Source organism: Phyllostomus hastatus, unplaced genomic scaffold (assembly GCF_019186645.2).
Source record: "Phyllostomus hastatus isolate PE091 unplaced genomic scaffold, TTU_PhHast_1.1 phas_scaffold_78, whole genome shotgun sequence".
In the NCBI taxonomy this organism is placed as follows: Eukaryota; Metazoa; Chordata; class Mammalia; order Chiroptera; family Phyllostomidae; genus Phyllostomus; species Phyllostomus hastatus.
In genome coordinates this window covers 93179497-93203581 of record NW_025334041.1, presented here as the reverse complement: position 1 = coordinate 93203581, position 24085 = coordinate 93179497, and the positions used below count along the sequence as shown (strand labels likewise).

General features: G+C 39.5%; 1 protein-coding gene across 1 annotated transcript in view; it reads left to right on the top strand.

Moving 5' to 3' along the window:
• COMMD1 (copper metabolism domain containing 1) overlaps positions 1–17178 on the top strand; it is a 97170-nt gene extending 79992 nt beyond the window's left edge. The window contains exon 3 of the mRNA XM_045828268.1: positions 16962–17178. Within this exon, the coding sequence (XP_045684224.1) occupies positions 16962–17072 (111 nt within the window). The 3' untranslated portion in view covers positions 17073–17178. The remainder of the gene's footprint in view (positions 1–16961) is intronic.
• The last annotated feature ends 6907 nt before the right edge of the window (positions 17179–24085 follow it).

Here is a 24085-nt window from a genome sequence, read left to right as displayed (position 1 = left end):
GCCTGTGTTCACTAATCACTGGAGATATAACTAGTAAATAGATTAGGCATGTTTACACACACATAGAATCTAATTATGAGGAAATATCAAACTCAAGTTGGCATTCTGTAAAGTAACTAGCTTGTATTATTTTAAAAAAAAGTTGAGTTGAAGAAGCATAAGAAAGGTTGACTGAGAAACTTTTCCAGATTAAAGGACACTAAAGATACATCTAAATGTAATCAGTGTGTGATTGTGGATTTGATTTGGGAGCAAGAAAAAAACTTTATAAAGGACATTATTGGGGCATTTGGTAAAATTTTAATAGAGGCTGGATTAGATGACATGCCTATATAAGAGATTATCCTTGTCTTTGGGAAGGACATATTAAAGTTATTAGGGATAAAAGGGAATTATATCCCTACTTACTGTCAAGTGGTTGTATGTTAGAGAAAGAGAATGACAAGGTAAATGTGGCAAAATTTGAACAATTAAACAAATGATGAGTCTAGAGAAACAGTATGGGAAAGTCATATTTTTGTCATATTTTCTATATACTTGGAATGATGTAACCAAAAGTTTTAAGTGGCTTATATTCTACACATTTGTTTAAAATTCTTCCAGCAAAGGAACCAGCAAAACCCAACTCAGCTAGGAGTTAAAGACAACATTCATCCTTCCTCTATTGGCAAAGAATTTATCAAACCATATTCACAGAGGAAATAAATGTCATAGTGTCAAGATGTTTTTCTTATACCTCCATTAGAGAACATATTGGATTGGACAAAAAGTCCATTTATTTTTTCCATAAAATAAAAGGCACATTTTTTATTTTCTCCAATAACTTTATTGATTTGGATATTTTGAGTATGTTAGCTGTTTCCTACTCTTGGCTTCTAGCGGGTGGAGGTCAGAGGTTGTGCTAAACATCTTCCAATGAATAAGACAACCCCATAGCAAAGAATTATTTGGCCAAAATGTCAATAGTACCAAGAAACTTTACAAACCACTTTTGACATGTTAACAGCACCTTCACAGCACCTTCTCTATACACTGCACAAATCTCTTTTTTTTTTTGCATTTCAGTTGTATTTTTACCTTTCTTGAAATAATAAAGCATAACATGCTGAAATGTTGTGTATTTTCTTTCATCTTCAATATTAAAATGGATCCCCCAAATCCACCAGTTTTAAAAAAAAAATTTCTCAAGTATTTTATTTATTTATTTTCAGAGAAAAGGAGAAAAAGGTTACCTCTCACGCACTCCCAACTGAGGACCTGGCCTGCAACCCAGACATATGCCCTGACCGGGAATTGAACTGGCGAGCCTGTGGTTCCTAGGCTAGTGCTCAATTACTGAGCCACACCAGCCAGAGCAAAAACATCACCAGTTTTGATATTTTTTAAACACGTGCTGATATGACAGCTGTTCACAGTACAATCTAGAAAAATTGTTTTGAAGTTAAAGACAATGAAGCACTACTAGAACCAGAGAAAAATAATTGTACAGAAAAAAACCCCACAACTTTTTGGCCAACTCAATATTTAACTTTTCTTCAAATTAATTTTTTTTACTATTCTCCCCCCATTTCTTTTGATGCTTTTAGATAGTTCATATTTCTGGAATATTGACATAATCTTAACTAGAATGATAAATGTGTTTGTAACTCAGGAGCTACAAACCGAGAGCTATACTGCACTTGTGTTCATGATTTCCAAAAAAACCACCCAGAGGACTAGCAGATATGAACATGCTGTGGACATGCTTTTCATTACTCACATTATAGGGGAGTGCACCACTGGCGGAGGATCGGTTTGAGAGTGACCAAACCCCACCTCTAGCCTTGGTGCTACTTAGAAGGATAAGGCAGTGAAGAGGGAGCTGCAGTAGTGTGTGAAAGTGCTACAGGGTTGTGATAAACATAGGGGCCTTGAGAAGGCTGGGACTCCAGATAAAGGCTGTTTTCCTTGCTCGTTATGGTTGCTGGCCAGGTGAGCCACTTGTTGTCGGAAGTGGAGGGGCTATGTCTTGAGTTATCCCACAGTGGGTTATTTTTTTTTCATAAAAGGATAGATTGCAAAGTAGAGTAAGCATTTATTTTTACCGATTATTTGTCAGCTTATTTTTAACAATGTGCATGTTGCCTGCAGTCTTTACGCTTTTAGTCAGGCACTTATGTATGACTGAACTATGCTGTTTTGGGCATTAACAAGAGCTCTCTTTCCACCCATTCTTATTTATCCTTGGCTTGGCCAAAGAATAGATGTGGGCCAAACCCTTGTTAAGAGTTTAACATCCTTCATATTTAATGAATTTAATGTATTTATCTTTAAATTATGAAGCCTCACAATTTAATGTGTTTATCTTTTTGCATCCCAAAAGTTCCTTAAATGCTATTCTGATTTTTTCAATTTAAATAATTTGGTGTTCTTGGGTTAGACAACAAGGTAGAATTGGGAATTCCTACTGATTATGGTTGAAAGAATCCCAGGTTTAAGCAAGATATTTTGGTTCTGCTGACTGTGTTTTGGGTTAGTGGGAGAAAGAGTCTGTCTAATTCAGGGAGCTCTACACATTAGTCCATAGAACAACAAAGGTAAACTTTTGTGTCCAGCTCCCCTGGTGATGGGGACAAGTAGCTAGATACATATACAGTCACACCTTGGTACTTACTAGCTTCAGAATTTATCAAACCCTGTACTTGTTGCATTTTTACGAGAAAAAAATGTTTCAGCACTTGGCACTTGCTTGAGACTTGTTACACTTGCTAGAACTTGTGTAAGTCATGCCGCTGCCGCACAAGAGAAAATGCTTCATCACTCATCACGTTCAGTGCTCATCTGTTTCAGCACTCGTCATGAGTTCTGGAATGAATTAATGATAAGTACTGAGGTACCACTGTAACTAAATTCTCCTGCTTCTTCCTCCCCCACAACCTCCCAAACACACAAAAAGAGAAAGGGAATAAAAGCCTATCTTTCTCAGAATAAAAATTTAGTCTCTTTATGATATGCTTCTGTGCCAGGGTCATATGCATATATTAACTTAGCTGTGTGGTACCCATTACACTTAGACTAAATCTAGAAATCTTTCTGTGCAACCAGGATGTATCCATTGCCTATCCAAATGTTTTGATAGGCCACTTTAGATTGACTTTGGGTAATCATACCGTCAGCACTCAACTTTCCTTGGAATGTTTGTTAAAGTTAACTAAATCCTAGAATAGCTTTCACATGTGGATACTTAGTGCTTATTGACGATGTTTATGTTATATATGAATGTGAGTCAGGATTGTGAAATGATTAAGTGCTCAGGCTCTAAAGCCAGGCACACCTGGTGTTAAAACAGGCTCTGCTACTTACCACCTGTGTGGTCTTACACAAGTTGATCCTTCTTCCTCACTTTCATCATCTGTAAAATGGGATAAAATTATCCTCACCAATGTTAAATGATGCATGTAAAGCACATAATATAATGCCTGGCATTTTTATGTGTTCAATAAGTCTTAGCCATTGTTAGTTATCATTGCTACTAATATTATCTTTATTGTAATTTCTGTATCCCTCTGAATTTGCTTATGTCTTCAGATTTTTCACACTTTTCCCACAATCTCTCCTACTCCTGTGTTCCAGACTGACGTTTTTAAAACTGTGGCATTTCATTTTTCTCCAGGGTCTAGAGATGATCCTTGCATCCCTCTCAAACTTTTGTATTCCCTCCACTGCTTCCAAACTTGACTGAATGAGTGGTAGTCAAATAAGGAAGTCCATTTCTTCTCCAGTTAGGACCTGACTGCCTGCTCTGCTTTTTTACAAAAGACTGAACTTTTAATATCTAGTTTCTAGATTTGTGGGCTCTCTTCCTACATAAATTGGATCAGAAGTATATAAAAGCTATTGCATTATCTGATAATGCCTTCCTGCCAAAGATAGCTGAGCAGATCTGCTTTGGGTCACATTGACAAGATCTGTCAGTTCTGCAGTTGTTCAGAGAAGCTGATCCCTGGCCTCTTTCTAGTTAACAGGTCTGTTCTAAGGATCAGATGAGATCATACATGTGCAAGTGATTTCTAAACTGTAAAGCACTGGGTTAATGTGAGGGATGATTACTGCATGTGAACAAAGACCAAGCAATTTAAGTGACATTAGAATTCAGTGCTATATAATAAATGCAGTTGTCTCTCTTCTGCCATCTCCAGAAGTTTGCAGTAAGTCATTTGAGCTAGGGAAGCTAGTGACTCACTTCATGCAGTGACTAGTAATCCTTTCTCTTTCCTTCATCTCCATATTCTATCACAGAATGGTGTGCCAGACCCCGAGTCAGTCTTCAGGGCTGGATGTTGGGACATAGGATGGCAGGCAAGGTACATAACAGGCTCTGGGAGTGAGGATTATGAGAGTTTTTTAAAGCCATTTTCCATTCCATTCCCAGTAGTTTTTATTCTGGCAGACCCCATAGGTTAAATGACATTTCAAAATCAAGTTCAGTGAGGGTGAGGTCAGATATGGCTTTTGCCACACTGGGCTGGCAGACCTGAGCAATCTTCAGATAGTTTTTGCACGTATCTGTTTTTTGTGTTTTTGTATGCGTCTGTTTTTTGTGTTTTTATTAGAAATTCTTTTCTATTAGAATTTATTAGAAATTCTTTCCTGTAAGATATGAACAGCAAGTCTAAAATCATGTGTAAGATCATCATCATTAACTGCAAATGTTCAGATGCTTGGTAAACACGGGCTCCTCCAAGCACTGGGGATTGTTTGGACTGGGTGTCCCTTTTGCAAAATGATATGTTAAAGTCCCAACCCCTCCTAGTACCTCAGAATGTGACTATATTTGGAAATTGTCGAAAATGAAAAAAAATTAGTCCTCTTTCCCCATAACCTCAAGAAAAAAAATCATTTACAACTTTCCTCCCCCAAATTAGCATTTTCTGAGGTTGAAACTCCTTTTACCCTTGGTCAAGTATTTCCACCTTTGCCCCCTTTGCTTATTTGCTTCCTCCAGAGAAGGGCCAATGGAAATACTGCTTTCTCACTATGCCTGTTTCTGCTTAATTGTGCAGTCATTAATGACTTAAACCGCAATGAGAAAGCTGGGAACAGAGGATGGTGCTGTTGGCAGAGCCAAGAGTATGATCTCTCTAGTTGGAGAAAATCTGCAATCACATAATTGGTTTGATTAGTACTGCTTCTGTCTTCCTCCCCTGCCGAGGAGTCTGTTATTCATTCCCACACTCCTATCTTTTTATTGGATATATTGAGATGTTCCTGCCATCTTAATGTGTAGATTATCAAGAACCCCAGAAAACAAGTGACATTGCATACTTTGTTCCTGCCTGACCAGTGGTATTGCTTAAGAAACAAGCAACTCTGGATGCTTATTTTGTTTATTTTTTTTTAATCTCTGTTCCTGTCATGTAAATATATTTTAGTTTGTTTGTCAAAGTTTTTTGCAAATGAGTTTGCTCTGGAATGTACCTCTTCAGGAATGAGGAGGGCCCCAATCTGAACTTCAAAACTAAAATTAGCGACACAGTTCCCCCCCACCCCCAACCCTACCCCTGCCCAGTGCTAAAGAATTCTGTCATTTGTTTTCTCTAAGGTTTAAGTGAAATTGTTTTCCTTCCTTCAATGTGATTTGCCTTTTCAGCAGTTCAGCTATTGTTCCTCTTGTTCTTTGTCCATTTTCACATGGGAAGTAGTTCTACTTAGCCAAAAGCTAGTATGATTTTCTACAGATCCAACCAGAGCACCTAAAATAGTTTTCTACCCAAATATTTTTCAGCCGAAGTTTTTCAAAATACAGAAAATCTGAATAGCTAAACATTCAATCCTACCCAAAATGAAGTCGTAATATGAACTAGAGCACATTTTGAAAAACACAGAAATCAGCCAATGATCTAATCGTGTTGAGCTTTTCATGTTTATATAATTTGGCTCCATTTTATTTTCTTTTGTTGGGTGGTTCTAAAATATCTTTGTAAATGCTTAAGTCCTGGTATTTATGTAAATCAGCATAAAATCTGTAATTTTTTAAATTAGTTTCCATTCTGCTTTGCTATATATACTTTATTAATCATGTTTGGAAGTGTCCAAACTCAGAATCAGATGTGTTAGTGGTTGACATTTTAAATCAAAGAGCTGGGAATTCTGGGCTTTTTGTAATTAGAGTTATTCTGTGAGTTTCTTTTGTTTTTTTCTAGTGATAAAATGAAGATTGATGGTACCTCTATCATTGACTATCCACCGACCTGTAAGGGGGAGCAGAATAAATGTCAGGCTGCTTTGAAATCCGGGCGGGGGGGGGGGGGGTGGCGGGGAAGGATAGTGATACTCTTAGTGTAGCAACATCATTCAGCCAACAAAAGAACCACTCATTCTTGCAAGGTCAAAACTATTTCCTCTCTTTCAGAAACAAGTTAGGGTTGCCTAGCCCAAAAATTCACATTCCTTTTGACCACACATTGGCAGGACAGGCATGTATAGTTTTCTTCTAAATCATGGCTCTAGTTATTTTCCATCTTTAGAAATCTTAAACCAAAAGGATCTCAGGGTCCTGTTCTTGGCATACTGCCACTTTCTTAGAAATTCAAACAACTTTGAGTGAGCAGTGTTCTTGGAATCTTACTGCCTTGGTGGCTCACATACCCTGACTCTGCAGATAAAAAGGAAAGCACAGCATCAGAAGGTTTGTGTTTATCTGTAAATTCATCCTTTGGTTTTCATTGAAATTATCTTGCTAGTGTTTCCTTTGTAAGATTTCCTAGGTTTTCCTAGGTTTTCCTGGTGCTAGCAACTTCTGTGACCAGGTGACTAGAAAGGCATGGAGAGTATGGATCAGGGAATCTGAGTTACTTAATATACTTCACCTCTGTGCAGCTGATACGGGTTCCGGGGTAAAGAGAAGGATTTGCCTTTGGTACTTTCCTAGTTCTTTTATACTTTGTGCCCTATCTATACCTCTTAATGGCAAGGTACCCTGTGTTTTAAGGCAGACTACTTTGGTTCATGCATATTGGAAGAAAACAAATCTCCTGATTAAAGAAATAGAAAGGTGTCAGTAACTTTTTGTAATACCTCTCCTGGGAGTACTTATATTTTAAATATGTCTAGGCTGAGAACAGTAGTCCTGGTTACTAAATAAAAGGAAATATTTGGATAAGAAGATCTTTTTTACTTAAATTGCACTATATGGGTGTGATTTTCAAAAGTAGTTATATGAAATCAGGACTAAAGTTTTTCCCAATAGCTCTAATCTCCTTTTCTGTAAAACATCTTACAGAGCTGTTATGTTTAAATTTTATTTTATATCTTTCATTTTGTGGAAATAACTTAAAAGATGAACCAAAAAAGGGGAAGAAGTGAAACAGCAGAGACACATATCATAGGACTCTGAATAATTAAGATCTGATGTTGTTTTTAAAATTTTGCCACTTTTATATAAAATGAGCGTGTCATTGGTAAAATTGAAGTTAGTTGCCTCAGCTTTGTTTAACAGTAAACTAACATCAGTGGTAGGTCTGAAACTTCCTAGATACCAATGTCTTTTTTTTTGTCCTTAGGATTCTAGTTAACTGATGAAAAGTTTATTTTCCTATAGAGTTTATTTTTTTAGTATAATTAGAATTTATGGCAGTGGGGGCTTTTTAATTTTTTTAAAGCGCTTTAATTTCTTTTGTCAGGTTGTCCTCACAAAAACCTCCAGAAAACTCAGTAATTATTGTCCAGTAATGGTTAATGCTTTTAAGCTACACTGGTAATATACCTTGTCCTTTTCTAGGAGATAGTGGGACTGTGGAAAAACATTTCCTCTAGAATGGGGCTGTCCAACCTTTTGGTGTCTCTGGGCCACACTGGAAGAAGAATTGTTTTGGGCCACACATGAAATACATTGCAACATGTAATCACAAAAAAAATCTCTTAATGTTTTAAGTAAATTTACGATTTTGTGTTGGGCCACATTCGTAGCCATCTTGAGTCGAATGTGGCCCACGGGCTGCAGGTTGGATGCTCCTGATTCTAGGAGCTGGTCTGGCTTCTACTGAAAGCACCGGGCATGTGCTGAGGCATTGCTATTTTTATTTGTTACAGTAAATTCTTTTAGTTTTTGGAGACCCTATCTTGGTCCCACATTATTGTTAGAATATTATGGACACCTCTTAAGTTTTGGGGTGAGCCATTTTAATTTAGTTACTCGGTCATTAAGTTGCAGTCTTAGAGCTCCAAAAGAGTCTGATTTCAGTCTCTTTTCATCCTCAGTAGGATGATTTGTTTTGTGATTCAGAGTACAATTATTTTTCCCTTTTGGAGAATTGGGTTAGTCTGTTCTTTAAACAATAGATGTAGGACTTGTCAGCTATTATATTTGAAGTGAGGATTTCCTTAGGATAAAAATGGCCTGAGTAAAGACCATTGGTTGTAATATGTATTGTTAAAAATCACAGGTTTTCTTTTCTGAAGTATTGTTTTAAGCCACAGCTGAGCTATCCATTGTTTTACATATAGGATGTAAGAGTAGGTTATAGATAGAGATGAGGCCATATTTCTGATATCAAAACCTTTGATGCAAATTCTTAATGAAATCTAACCTTCCACAGTTGTCACTGCTATTGTTATTGTTGTTTTTCTTTAATATCAAAGTGCTACTATATAAGATTTTGATATCAAATAAGAGAAAAATAACTGTTCTGGCTTATCCTGTTATTTACACTTGGAGGGCAGCCTTTCTACCAACTTAAACATGATGAAAAGCCTTGCTTTGCTCATTTTTGGAGTTTGTATTGGATGAGTATGTACTTCAGCAATCTGAAGAAACTCATCTTAATGTTTATACTGAAGTACTGATTGATGCCAGAAAGTAAAGTGAGAAATGAAGAAATAACACTCCCACATAACAAATATTGGCAATGGTAGAGGAGAAGGAGTTGGGGGTTGGGAAATAAACATCCTGATCCCTCTTTCCTCTTGCCTGAACCCAACTATAAGCCAGAAAACAAGGGGGTGATACAATCTCAGAGACCAGCTTCACAGGGCATGGAATAAGGCAGAGAAGGGTGGAGAATAGATACGAAAGGACAAGTGGAGAATAATCGCAGTTTTCAGGGAACTATAACATTTTAATTTGGGGGAAATGGTTCCTTAGGAAGGAACTTGAGAGATCCTTTGCCACAGAGAAGCTATTTTGAGATCTCCTGAAGGAGTTAGGGAACAGTATCAATGATAGTTCTGAGAAAGCCATAGGAAGTATGGGAATGAGTGGTGAACACAGGTTTACTTAGGAAGATGTTTTGAACTTCTCAGGTGGACAATGTTCAAAACTTTTGGGTAACTTATTTATTATATAATTGCTCTTTAAGAAGCTATTACCAGTTTTGACCTTTGCCACATGTTCTTGTTCTCTCTCCAGTTGCTAAACACAGAAGACACAGCGGGGCTAGAGCTGCAGATCAGAGGGTTAATTTAAGTTTATGAAATAAACAGCGCAAATAGGGGGATAGGCCTTATGAGTTAAGTTTTAACCCAGCAAAGAGTCCCTTTGTGTCAGTAAATACTGAGCAGGATGGTAAGAAGCTAGGAAATTCCTTGGCAAGTGGAATGGGGAAACTGAGACAGATGGATGGTTCAAGCTTACCCTATCCAGAACCCTGACTCACCTGCCTCCTTCTCCTTTGCATGACTGCTCCCTTAAGCATCAAGCCCTCAGGACAATGAGGTTCTGATCAGCATCAAATAATCTTAGGAGTTTTGGTCAAACTAGAGATAACATCTAGACCTCAGTTGCGTTTTAGCTCCAGGCCCAGAAGAACAGCAAAAGCAGACAGAATTACTTACACCATGGCTGACATAAGGACCCGGTGCAATGACTAATGACCTCCCTAGTGCCAACCAATCAATAGAGACCACAACACTGACCCTGTAAAATATCTTTAAGACAAAAGGACTCAGTGCACTTGCTCTTGTTCTCTCTCTCACTCTTTCTCTCTCACACACCTTCCCATATCTCTCCTGTTCCCACCACCACCTTCCACCCCCACCACTGCCCTGTCCCCCCATTAGGTGTATATCATTGTTTTCTTTCTCCTAAGCTCAAAGGGCCCTTCTTTTGCCTCTGTAACTTGTTTCCTGAGTCTGTGCATCCCAGCCGGCTCACTTTTGCCCCTGTGACTTTCTTTCTAAAAGACCAAGGCAGCCCTGACTGGTGTGGCTCAGTGTGTTGGGTGTCATCCTATAAGCTGAAAGGTTGCGGGTTTGATTCCTGGTCAGGGCACATGCCTGGGTTGTGGGCCAGGTCCCCAGTTGGGGGCATGTGAGAGACAACCAATCAACATTTCTCCTCCTCTCTTTTTCCCTCCCTTCTCCTTGCTCTAAAAATAAATAAAATCTTAGGGGGGAAGAAAAGCCAAGGCAGATCTCTGAGCAGTCCACTTGATTCTTAACTTCAAGTGTACTTTCACTTTGCTTGTTGTATATAAACGCCATACACTAGAGTTCTTGCCTCTGAATTCTTTATTTGCTGAACTCAAAAACTGGGAGCTCATATCACCAGTAACAAAAACTTTGGGAATAAGCCTTATGAAATCTGGCCAAATGTATGTGGCCTTCTTGAGTCAGTATCGGTTCATCAGGATCCTAAGGCACTCGTTCCCATTGTCACCCTCCATCCCCCAACTTGAGCATTTTTCAAGAAACCACAGCATGTTAGAATTTGCTGATGTTGTATTATCATGCTAAATATGGTCAATAAATTGAGAATACAGCTTTGTGAAAATTGTGCATGGAAAATTATAATATAGAAAATAGGTTATAGGATTTCTATTTTATGTTGAATTGATTCTAAATGGTTTATAGGTATTTTATAAGTTGTAGTCTTTTTTATTTTCTATTTTTAGCATCTTATCATTGTAGTATTGTAATGGGGGACCCTCCCCCATGTCAGTGGGGAAAGGGTGGAGAAGCACCAAGAATGGCACATGAGTGGTGGCTACACTGTAGCTGCCAGAACCAGTGTGAGTGGTCCTGACAGCCAGGGTGATAACACAGCTATTTCCAGCATGCAGGGGATTCTGGGGGCATCCTTTAAAAAGAGGAGCATGCAGAAATGCCGTGCTCATTGTTCTCTCCTCTTTCCCAGCTGCTGGGGGCCGGAGTTGCTGGGCCCCAGGCTGTGAAGACCACATAGTCTGGGAATGTTCCTGGTGCCCTTCCTCAAGCACTCCAGGGCCTACCTGGAGCACAGCGGGAACTAAGCCAGTAAGAGAGGAAAAGAGGAGGCTTCGGGCAACAAGGCCTGGGAGCCTGAAGGCAGGGCAAAAAGCCCTGTGCCCCTCTCCCACATGGGAAGCTGTTGTGGGAGCTGCCCACTCTCCAACCATGCCCTCCTCCAGTGGAGGCCGTCAGCAGCAGCTCTCACAGGGCAGCTGCCTGCCTGCCACTCACATGCTCCTCCAGCAGGTGGGCCATCAGCAGCGGTCGGTCGCTGCCACTGTGCCTGCTCCAGCCTGGGCAGGGCCTTGGACGCACTGCACCAACATGTGGGTCAGGGCTTAGAGGACCAGTCAGTGCTGGTCCTGGAAGTCCTGTGGCCGGGTAACAAGCCCTGTGCCCTTCCCTTGCACAAGAATGGGCAGCGGCACAAACAACTAGAACTGTGCCATGTAGGTCCTGCTTGGCCAGACACACAGACACACGGGAGGGCAGCCCCAGGAAAAAGAGGACAGCTCACCGCAAGTAGGATGCCTGAAGGCACAGACTCCAAAAGATGCCTGAAGCCAGACAGTAATTGGAAACCAGCTAAGCCACATATATTTCTTAAAGGATGATGCCTTTGGTGGGAGAAGAGGTTCCAGGTGCAAACCAGAACTAAGTTGGCAGAGGGTAACAGGATGATTTTCTTTGGGTGTTTTGGAGGAACAGGCTTTGAGACAAAAACCTGCCATTATTTCAAACTGTATATACTTTAAATAAAAAGATTCCTTTTTATTTCCACCAAACTCTATCTCCAGAATTTTTGCCTAGTGGCAGCGAGCTAGGTAGGACCCCACTGGTTGGTTGGTTACCGTATTATTTTACCAAAGAATTGCTTAGAGTACGCTTATGGGCCAAGATAAGGAAGTCATCAAAATGGACATCCTATACAAAGAGGTTACTTAGTGTGAGATGGGGAAACCCAAACACTTGTTTAATGGCAGTCTTCAATTATTTTATAAATGAATAATGAATTATACTCTCTGACCCTGCTAGGAAATGAGCTTCAGATAAAGAATTAAAGACTTAGGCTTGACAAGTTAGAGCTTCCTGAAGAATGTTAGAGTGATTACCTGGGAAAAGAGTTTCTGAGGAATCTGAGATGGTCTTCTCTGGAAGTCATTAAAGCTAGCTTGTTTTTGTTTGTTTTATTTTGTTGTTGGTTCAGACAGGGTGGTTTCTCAAGGATCTCTTCTTAGAATTTTATAGTGTTTGCACTTGGAGAAAATATTTGACTATTTTGCCTCTGCTTTCTTCTCTAATTTAAAATAGTTATTTAAACCCTTGAGTTTAATACAATGACGTACTCCCCTTGATCACAAAGTACATAGTCTTACTAATGATGTGCTTGCTTATTCATCTGCTGACCACTTTCTGACTCTTCCCCACGCTGTATCCACACTCTACTAAAAAGAAATAGGTTCTAACTCTTTGCTCAGATATTTACATACAGGAATTTAGTGTTGTCATTTCTTACTATTATGATCATTTAGGTCCAGATCAAGGTAGATGACTGAAAAAAAGCTGAAGTGTTTCATCTGTACTTTTTCCCTCTGGCTTAATAAACACCACTTATGTTTCTAAAGATATTTTCAAGTGTACTAAATGTACTTTTGGTAGGGTACTCCAGTCAAATGTGAAATTTGAAAAAGCCCCATGTATTAATTTCAGCTTAAAGGCTCTCAAATTATTGATAAAATATTGATAGCATAACTAAATGAAGCTAGGCATTGATAATACAGTTGCAAGTAAACTTTTTCTTCAAGACTCATGGGTGGTTACATGTGTCTTTCTAAGACTGTTAGTGTGCATTGCTTCAAGGGTGAGAGGTGCAGGTTGGGAAAGGATAGAAAATATTTAACTTTTGATTCTCTTTATCTAGCCTGCTATTTCTCTTTAGTATTTTATTTCCTTTAAAAATAAACTGAACTTCATTAATACTTAAGAGGGCTAATCAAAAATAATGTGAGTACTAAAACCTCTTACAAATTAATGATTCCTGCTCAGAAAAATCCTGGCTATTTATTAATAAACTGTGCTTAGGCGTTACTATCCCTATGAGCATTGTCCTCGATAATCTCTTCTCATGTAAATAGAAATGTATCATTGTAACAGACTTTCTCTCACTGAGGTGAAACAGAAATTACATCATCTTTTCTGGCAGTTTCCTAAATATATGTTAGACTCCCCTAATTATTATTTTCCAGGCCATTGTTTCAAAAAGCCAAATGTTAAAACATGTTTAAAAGTCAAGCTAAGACTTCCGGCCGAGATGGAGGTGTAGGTAGACACACTGTGCCTCCTCGCATAACCAAAATAAGGACAACAAAATTTTAGAAAAAAAAAAAAAACCAGTACCGACAGATAATTGAACTGTATGGAAGTCTGACAACCAAGGAGTTAAAGTAGACACATTCATCCAGACCAATAGGAGGGGCGGGGCTGGACAGCTGGGCGGAGAGGGATCAAAGCAAAGCGGTGGCTGGTGGACCCAGGGTGCACAAGGTGGCAGTGGATGGACTCAGTGAGGCAATAGATTGTGGAGGGGCATGGCACACAAGTTGGCTGGTGGACCAGGTAGTCCCACGTTCACACACAGATAAACCGGGCAAAACTGGGGAGCAAGACAGACCACACAACCCAGGGCCCCAGTGTGGGGAAATAAAGCCTCAAACCACTGATTGAAAACACCTGTGGGGGTTGAGGTACCAGGAGAAACTCCCAGCCTCACAGGAGAGTTCATTGGAGAGACCCACAGGGTCCTAGAACGTACACAGACCCACCCACACGGGAATCAGCACCAGAAGGGCCCACTTTGCTTGTAGGTAGTGGGGGAAGTGACTGAAATCCAGCAGAGAGCAGAGCAAGCGCCACTGATCCCTCTCAGACCCCTTCCCCACATATAGTGTCACAACGCAGCAACTTGGGTTGCCCTGCCCTGGTGAATACCTAAGGCTCCACCCCTCACTACATAACAGGTGTGTCAAGACAAAAAAAAAGAAATGGCCCAAACAAAAGAACAAATCAAAGCTCCAGAAAAAAATACAACTAAATGACAAAGAGGTAGCCAACCTATCAGATGCACAGTTCACAACACTGGTAATCAGGATACTCACAGAATTGGTTAAGTTTGGTCACAAATTAGATGAAAAAAGGAAGGCTGCGCTAAGTAAAATAAAGGAAAATGTACAGGGAATCAATAGTGATGGGAGGGAAACTGGGACTCAAATCAATGGAGTGGACCAGAAGGAAGAAAGAAACATCCAACCAGAAAAGAATGAAGAAACAAGAATTCAAAAAAAAAATGAGGAGAGACTTAGGGAACCTCCAGGACATCTTTAAATGTTCCAACACCCGAATGATAGGGGTGCCAGAAGGTGAAGAGGAAGAGCAACAATTGGAAAAGTTATTTGAACAAATAGTAAAGGAGAATTTCCCCAATCTGGCAAAGGAAATAGACTTCCAGGAAGTCTAGGAAGCTCAGAGAGTCCCAAAGAAGTTGGACCCAAGGAGGAACACACCAAGGCACATCATAATTACATTAGCCAAGATTTAAATCAAGGAGAGAATTCTAGAAGCAGCAAGAGATAAGGGGACAGTCACGTACAAAGGAGTTCCCATCAGACTGTCAGCTGATTTCTCAAAAGAGACCTTATAGGCGAGAAGGGGCTGGAAAGAAGTATTCCAAGTCATGAAAGGCAAGGACCTACATCCAAGATTGCTCTATCCAGCAAAGCTTTCATTTAGAATGGAAGGGCAGATAAAGTGCCCTCAGATAAGGTCAGATAAGGTCAAGTTAAAGGAGTTCATCATCACCAAACTGTTATTATATGAAATGTTAAAGGGACTTATCTAAGAAAAGAAGATAAAAAATATGAACAGTAAAAAGACAGCAAACTCACAGTTATTAACAACCACACCTAAAACAAAAGCAAACTAAGCAAACAAGTAGAACAGGAACAGAACCACAGAAATGGAGATCCTATGGAGGGTTAGCAACAGGGGAGTGGGAAGAGGAGAGAGAGGGAAAAGGTACAGAGAATAAGTAGCATAGATGGTAGGTAGCAAATAGACAGGGGGAGGGCAAGAATAGTATGGGAAATGTAGAAGCTAATGACACATGGACATGAACTGAAGGGGGGGAATGTGGGTGGGAGGGGGTGTGCAGGGTGGAGGGGGGTATGGGACAACTGTAACAGCATAATCAATAAAATATAGTTGGAAAAAAGTCAAGCTAAACATCTTAGGGAAACTGAATGAATAAAAGGCTTTCAAGTCTGAGGTCTGTTCTTAATTTAGCCATCTAAACTGCCTCATTTGCCATAAATTTCCTTCTCCTGAAACTTAAACACAGCAAGCAAGCTTCCTTCTCCTTTTTTTTTAAATTGATTTTTGCTTTTGACTAATTGAAAACCTGGCAGTTTCTAAGCTCACATTTGAGAGACTATTCCTTTCTCCTACCCAAATACATGTTTGAGGAGCAAGTTCCCTGTTAGGGAAAGCTGCCTTCCCTCCCCTTTGGGAGACTGTCTTCTGAGAGGCCCCTTATTTTTCCTCTGTATTTGTTTTTTCTGGTGGATGTCCAATGCCATCATTATAGACTCAGCATAGGAGCTTAGCAACAGCAAAGGTACGTACTTTTTCAGAATCAACTCCTGAAGGTTCTTCCAGCTGATGATAGAGTAACTCCCTCCCTCTGAAGAAGCTGCGGTCTTCTTTTACCTTCTACCTTGGGGATAGAGGTGGGAAATGCCATAGCATTTACAGAGGAGCTTGTGGAGAAGAGCATTGATCTGGTGGCTCTGCCATCAACAGAGGGGTGGACAATAAGCATGCCATGTGATATGCTCAGGGCCTCAATTTCATTATCTAAAAAACAAGGAAGTTGGATTATATGATTTCTACTTGTTCTTAAGAATCTTGAATATAGTTCCTCTTGGATATATATAAATTGCCCTTATCTCTCAAGACAGCGTGCACCTTGGATTTGTTTAGTGCTAGTGAAGTTTCTGTTACCATACTTTAAAGGCCTTTTTCTTTGATATCTACCTGATATAGGGTTGATAGACTGATGCTTAACAGTGATTAAAGGGAATGTGTTTGAGGGAAATCTTGGGAGAGCTGGCTGGCAACAAGTAGAATAGCCCTAGACATATTTAGGGCTGTTTCAAGATCTAGTTATCAATTAATCTGACTGATGTTTCCCAAGAAACTTGGACACCACTTGTCACAATTTCTAGTATCACCACTCAATCCAAGTTAGCCCAATTCCCAGGGTCACACAGAGCTAAACCAAATCCTCCTTTCATTTTATGTTGCAGGATGCTGTGGAGGCAGCGTGAAGTTCACAGCCTGGCCTTCCCTCTTTCTGATATTGTGATACAGGTTAACTCTCTGTGCCCCGTGATCATCATCTGTAAAACAGCATACTTAAGTACTTACTTAAAAATTATTATGGGATCAAATGTGATGACAGACAAGAGCTTCTTATGTGCCTCATAATGAGAACACCTGACACTTGAATACCTCTTTACCATTTATGAAACACTTCAGAAAAGCAGTTTGATTTAGGGCGTTGTCTTGGATTTGCTGTGATGGGTAAAATTCAGGTATAGAGGCTTGAGTCCGGTTTCCTGAGTAAGGGCCCTAGTCCTTTAGAGCTGGGTAACACCAGATGCAGAGCTTTAGCTATCTTGAGGGTCTCTTCTATCTATAAAACACCCTTTTATGTTTTGCAGGAATCTGAATTTCTGTGTTTGGAATTTGATGAGGCCAAGGTCAACCAAGTCCTGAAGAAGCTCTCAGAGGTAGAAGAAAGCATCAGCACACTGATGCAGCCAGCTAGCTGAAGATGGAGTTGTTGAAGCAAAGATGTTCACAGTCCCTCCTTACTGACCTGTTTTTTTGTTTAATATTATTCACCAATTAGTATTAAACCCTCAAATTCAAATCTTGTCTGCCTCTGCTTCCTGAGACTTATTTCTTCAATTTACTCTTAGAGTTGTTCTACTGCAAAGGTTCTTATACTTCAGCATGTAGAGGCACTTGAGTTGTAGTGGCATTTTTTTTTTTAAAGGAAGTGTCCAGGACCCCATCTCCAGAGACTTGGATTCAGGTGGACTGGGCTGGGGTCGACTTTAGAAACCCTTGCTGTGGTGACTTGTTCCTGGGTTGGATTTTAGGAATTTATACATGATAAATTATACAAGAATGAGAAAACATTTTATTCATACAAATACAAGGCTGACCAAATACCATGCGTCTTGAGCTGAGGCCTAGAGATTTACTGACCCTCATCAGTAAAAGCAGAGATGCTTCTGGAACTGATTCAGATATTTGAATTAGTTCTGCCCAAGTCTAGGGTGTCTGGTTTGACCTGAGCCACTGACTGGCCTGATCACAAAGGGGCTCTCCCTCTTACCCCCAGTCAGGATTGTGGGGAGAGAAAAATGTCTGTGGAGGTGATGTGAGGTTTTTTACCTCAGAAAATTTTAGTTGAGTCATCAAAACCTCTTCAAGGAAATTTCTTCAAGAAAACTAGTGTAAAAAGTAGATCCCAGTAGAGAAGTTACGTGAAACACCAAGATTATTATTCCAAGAAGAGGATGCTGCCAACCAGTATATTAAGGTGATGGTCCTTGTTGAACAGGTTTTGTCATCTGATATTGATAAAATTTAGAAACTTCAGTTGTCTTTGGGATATAATGTGTTAAAAAAATGTAGTTCTCTTGATCTGTGGTTATATCATATGTCAGTTCTAATGAGTTTATTCCAGGGCAGAAATAATTCCTCTTCTTTATGCATTTTCTCCTATATCAGTTTGGAGACATTTTAGGAGTTCTTCCAATACCCAAGCTGAAAATATTGGCTTCCTTCCTGGTTAAAACCATCCCAGCAGTTAGCAAACAATAACCAGAGGTTTTAAATATAGTCCCTGTGGACCCTTCAGAAAACATCTTGAAATAGTAGGGTAATGTGCTTTGGCCACAGAGCTATTAAAATTTGCTCTGTTCCCAGGGCTACTGACATGTGCTTCAAAAGAATTTAGATAATGTCTTTGCTGTAAAATGGAGGTAAACAGTATCTTATTGGAAAATGAGATTCCAGTGTCTTCGGAAGGAAGGAAGAACTATAGCTACCACATTATTATTAACTCACATTGCAGTGGGGGTTTGTGGACGCCTAAGGGAACAGTCCATGGGCCCACAGGGAAAGCTCTGTTTAGATAGATCATCTCGTGAAGGTAACAGCCACAAAAGTGGACATGGGCTTTTTTATTATACCCTCAGACCACAGATCACTAGAAAAACTGGTTATATACACTGTGTTTCTCATCGTCATCATCCAAAAAACCTCCCAAAACTGGTTACTGAAGGTTAACACTAGCGCTTTCGAATGCAAGTGGTTCTGGACAGGGTGTGTTTGTGTGTGTTTTATATTTAATGGTGATTTTAAAATTTTTGATTACCAAAGGAGTAAATGTTTATTATAGTCTATTGTGAAAATACAGAACACATTAAGATAAGAACAATTAAGCCCTGGCTGGTGTGGCTCAGTTGATTGAAGAGTTGTCCTGTAAATCAAAGGGTTGCAGGTTTGATACTGGTCAGGGCACACACCTGGGTTGTGGGTTCGGTCCCAGTCAGGGCGCATGCAAGAGGCAACTGATTGATGTTTTTTCCTCACATCAATGTTTCTTTCCCCCCCTTTCCCTCCCTTTCCTTCTCTCTAAAATCAATAAGCTTGTCCTCTGGTGAGGATTTTTTTAAAAAAAAAAGGAACAGTTAAATGACTCATCAACCTAATATACAGAGATAATAGAAAGCTAGAACCAGGAGAAAAGTTGACTTACACTGAATAAATTCTTGGAAGTGGAGCATACTGTTTTTAAGACTTTGATAAACACTGCCAAATTCTCTCCAGAAAAGTTGTATCAGTTTATATTCTCGCTAAAAAGTATGAGAATAAAACACTGTTCTTCTTGTCTAATTGTATATATTACCTGTTTTTGTATTTTCTGGGACTAACTTGCTTTTGTAAATTTTTGTAAGGGACACTTAAACCAGGACATCTCCCTGGGGAAGGGCCCAGGGAAGGAGCAAACTGGCGTAAGGGTCCCAGCAGACTCCACTGGGTTTCCTACCTCTGTAATCCTCGGTTACAGCCACTTTATTTTGAGTTCAGGATATGTGGGGCAAAACCAAAATAATCCTCAGCCTGAATTAGACCTTGTAGAAATCGTCCCTGCTTAAGCGATAAGCATTCTAACTTGTCTGTTGAGAAACAGTCCAGGCAAGCCAAAAGTTGCTTTCAGAATAAAATCAGACAGGCCCTGGCTGGTGCAGCTCAGTGGATTGAGTGCAGGCCTTCAAACCAGAATAAAATCAGACAGAAACTCCAGACTTCAGTAATTTCACATCAATAAGAAGCGAAGGATTGGCCCCATCCTCAGGGATGGCTTTCCGTGGAAGCTCTGGTTCCTACCAGCTTCATCAGTGAAGCCCTAAATTCCACCACTACATCCTCCCCTTCCCTTCATGTAACTTTCTCTTTCCCCAGTCTTATTTCAATGATGATTCAAAAGAATTACAGTGTTTTAAAATTTAGTTTAACTTATTTTCCCCCAAATGCAAGAAGGCAATGAAAAACCAAGGATGATATTGAGTATCTGAAATCTTAAATAACTGCTGTCTATCAAGCTATTAGTTACTGAATTTCTTTTTTTAGACCTGGGTGAAATTTTGCAATACAAAATGTAAATAGAAATTAAATGAAAATGAGTGTTAAACAGAATGTTAGAAAATATTTTTGCACAGTAAATATCTAGACCAGCAAAGAGACAAGGAAGGATGTAGAAGGAAGTTTATTCTAGAGTCAGCTCAGAAATGAGTGGCATTTTTCTGAAAGAGCAGGATGTTGGAAGGGATGGACCTTTGCAGGACAATTGCCCCCTTATCCTTCTTAGCTGTCCAATTTCCAGTCAAGTTTTTCAAATATTTTCAGGGGTGTCAAACTCATTTTCACCAGGGGCCACATCAGCTTCACAGTTGCCTTCAAAGGGCCGAATGTAATTTTAGGACTGTGTGAATGTAACTACTCCTTAACAGTTAAGCAAGAGCTCGGTGCTGGCACCTGGTAGAAACAAGGTGCCAGGCGAGATAAAATAAGGTGGAGGGCCTGATTCAGCCCACGGGCCTTGTGTCTGCTACCTGTGTTTTAGATGGTGATTTAGCCAGCAGAATTGAAAATCAAAATAGAACATAATTAGTTTGAGCTTAATTCTAGTTGCGAAGGATATTGTTTTTCCCTCAAAATTTGAGAGAGAGCCGTTTTTATCTAAGTGCAGTCAATTCTGCCTTACCCAAGGCTGGCCACGATCATCACTCATAGCATCACTGCTGTATGCAGCACTGAGCCAGCCTTTGTTACAAAGGAACCCATCTGTGTCTGCTTCCTGGAAAATGGTGCCAATCGACATAAGTTACTGGTTCACTACATATACTGTCAGAATAAAATACTAAACCTATACACGAGCAGTTAGAAAAATATGGGTATTTACATCATTTTACTCACCAAGGACTATAATTAGGCCTTTTGTTTCATTTTGTGTCTGCTCTTGGATAGTTTTCTGTTTCCTGCTGTTGTTTGGGTTTCAAGTTTCTTTGATTCACAGGATGCAGGCAGGGAGAAATGGAAAGGGGGATAATAAGGATTTGAAAGCACAAATAGAACACGAGATTAAACTGTTAGTTTAAAAGAAATTTAGCCCTGGCTGGTGTGGCTCAATTGATTGAATACCAGCCTATGAAACGAAAGGTCACGGGTTCGATTCCCTGTCAGGGCACATGTCTGAGTTGCAGACCAGGTAACCAGTTGATGCAAAAGTCAACCATTCAATGTGTCTCTCGCACATTGCTGTTTCCTTCCTCTCTTTCTCCCTCTCTGTAAAAGTAAATAAATAAAATCTAAAAACAATAATAATTGCAATATTACCTTTAAAAAAAGGAAATTTGGGTTGAAAGGGGAAAGTAGTTAAAATCTTTAATGCTGTTATACTGTTTTTATATTAAAAGTAAAAATAAATTGAGAGATATTATGTGATTCACATTCTGGATACTTTTAGAACCATGGTGAAAATTTGGCACTAATCTCACAATGACTGATTTGCAGGCTTTTGGTAGAAGCTATTTTCTCATCTTGTCAAATGGGAAACGCCTGGACGACAGGGCAGAGGACTTGTACAAGGCCATGGTTAGAAAGAGACCTCAGGGTACTTGTCTTTCAGCTCTATGTTCTACCTGCCAAACCTCCAAAAGAATAACATGTACATGTAAAAAAAGTCTCTGTCCATGTGCATTGTGTTTAGGTGATGACAGTTACTACAGTGATGATTTTGTATGCACATGTGACTTTGGGGGCAGTGAGTTTCATTTTTACTTGCAACCTGCATCCATCTTAAACCTGCCACTGTGCAGAGACCGCCTTTGCTTTTGTAGAGCCTGATGGTGTTTCTGATGGCCTTGGCCTTACTGTCTGTCCAATGGCACCCATCTCTGGTTGCCATGTGCAAGGCGAATCTGCTGCCATATGGGGCTTCCTGGCTATCCACAGTACCCATTAGGCAGCAATTTATCAGTATCCTAGCTGGGCAGCCGTGACCCAAGCTTGCTAAATGCAGCATAACTCTTGGCCGTTAATTCATTGTAACAATGTTTATAATAAATTGTGTAGCAGCTACATTCACACTATTATGGTTTTCTCAACATAGCCTACCCACAGTGCTATAAAACAGATCAGATTCTTTTTACATTTTAATTACAAAAGCAATACATGCTTATTAAAAATTATTAATTAATTATTTAATTTTTAAATCAGTACAGAATTATATGGAGCAAAAACGACTCCCTTGCCTTCTGCTTTAAAAAAAAAATCTCTTTTCAGAAGTAGTTGCTATTAATAGTTTGGCATGTTTCCTTCCAGATAGTTTCTATGCATGTGAAAATAAGTGTGTGTATATATATGTGTGTGTTTATATAGTTGTGTATAGTTATATGTTCAGGCATACCTTCAAATTATCATTTTAGTGGTTCTTAACTTTTGGATGACACTTTATGTCTAAAGAGTCCACTAAATGTTATGGATTCTCTCTCCCAGAAAAAAAAATGCACATATTCACTGGATTTTTCACTGTGTCAGGAGTTTCCAGAATTCTCAGAAGATGATCTGTGACCACCTCTGCTCACTCATTATGGAACCAGGGGCAGTGTAGGAAGTAGCAACACTATAATGGATTGGGAGGGTATTATTATTCATAGCAAAAACCTAATGAACCAGAATACTCAGGGTGCTCTTAGTTGAATTTTCTGGTCAACAGAGCTTATCACAAAATCTTTTTTATCCCAAAAGCTTGGGTTAAAAACCTTGCAGAAAGTCTAAGTTCATTTCCCTATGCGGCAATCCAAGGATCCGTGCATACAACTTCATCTCTATGGTTGCCGAACTTTCACAACTGCCATCACAGCACCTACAACATTTTAGTGCATCTCCTTGACTGCCACTTGTCTCATACATCTTCTTATCCTTTCTCCTCCCCCTGCCTGCAAATGTCTCTACCATTGTGCATGTGATGAGTATCTCAGGTATAATGCTAATCAAATCCATGGTTTCCATTTGGTGGTCAGGAGAAAGCATTAGATCTAGGCTTTATCACGGCTCTTTACAGGTTCCTGGTTGTGTGACCTCACGCAAGTTTAGTTTTCTCATCTGAAAATCTAATTTTAAAAAATATTTTATTTATTTATTTTTAGATAGAGGGTAAGGGAGGGAAAAAGGGAGAGAAACATCAATGTGTGGTTTCCACTCATGTGCACCCCCACCAGGGACCTGGCCTGCAACCCAGGCATGTGCCCTGACTAGGAATCAGACCAGTGACCCTTTGTGTGCAGGCTGGCACTTAATCCACTGAGCCAGACCATCCAGGAGGATGATAAATCCAATTCCCAGATTTAGGTACTATGGAGTGAATGGGACTTAGGGATTAATGTAAAAGATATCTTTTAGAGACCTAAGGGCTCTTCAACTTGGGTTAAAGCCTGGCTTCTTTATTTACTAGTTGTGTAAGCTTGGTGCCTTGGTTTCTTCTATTGTAAAAAAACCCAAAAAACCAAAAGGTGATACTATAGTAGGATATTGGGAAAATAAAATGAGTTAACATGTGGCATATTTAACCTGCATGGAGTCAGTCACCTATAAATGTTTGCTGCTGCTATTATTATCATCATTACTACTGTTAGGAACTGTCTCCTTAGGGAGTTGAGACCTGCAACATGGAGTAGTTTATGAGCAATACAAGTCACTAGCCAGATAGAGTCCTACAACAATTGCTGGGAGAGGCTTAGCAAAGAGCAAGGTCAGGGGGACTGAAGTCATCAGGAGAGGTTTTAAGCTAGAACTTCTTTCTTCTCTTTTATTTTGCAGTTTTTAAAAATTGTTTATTTTCCAATTACAGTTGACATACAATATTATGTTTCAAGTGTACAACATAGTAACTAGACATTTATATACCTTAGGAAGTTATCACCTCGATAAAGAAGTCTAGTACCTATCTGACACCATACATAGATATTACAATATTTTAAGCTAAAGCTTTTAGTATTTTTTAAAGATTATTTACTTCTGGTCAAGATGGTAACATAGGTAAACACACTTTGCCTCCTTGTGCAACCACAGAGAGAATTACAACTATACCTCAAAACAAATAACACCCAGAACTATCAGAAAATTGAACTGTATGGAAGTCCAACAACCAAGAATTTAAAGAAGCCATATTCGTCCAGATGGGTAGGAGGGGTGGGGACTCAGA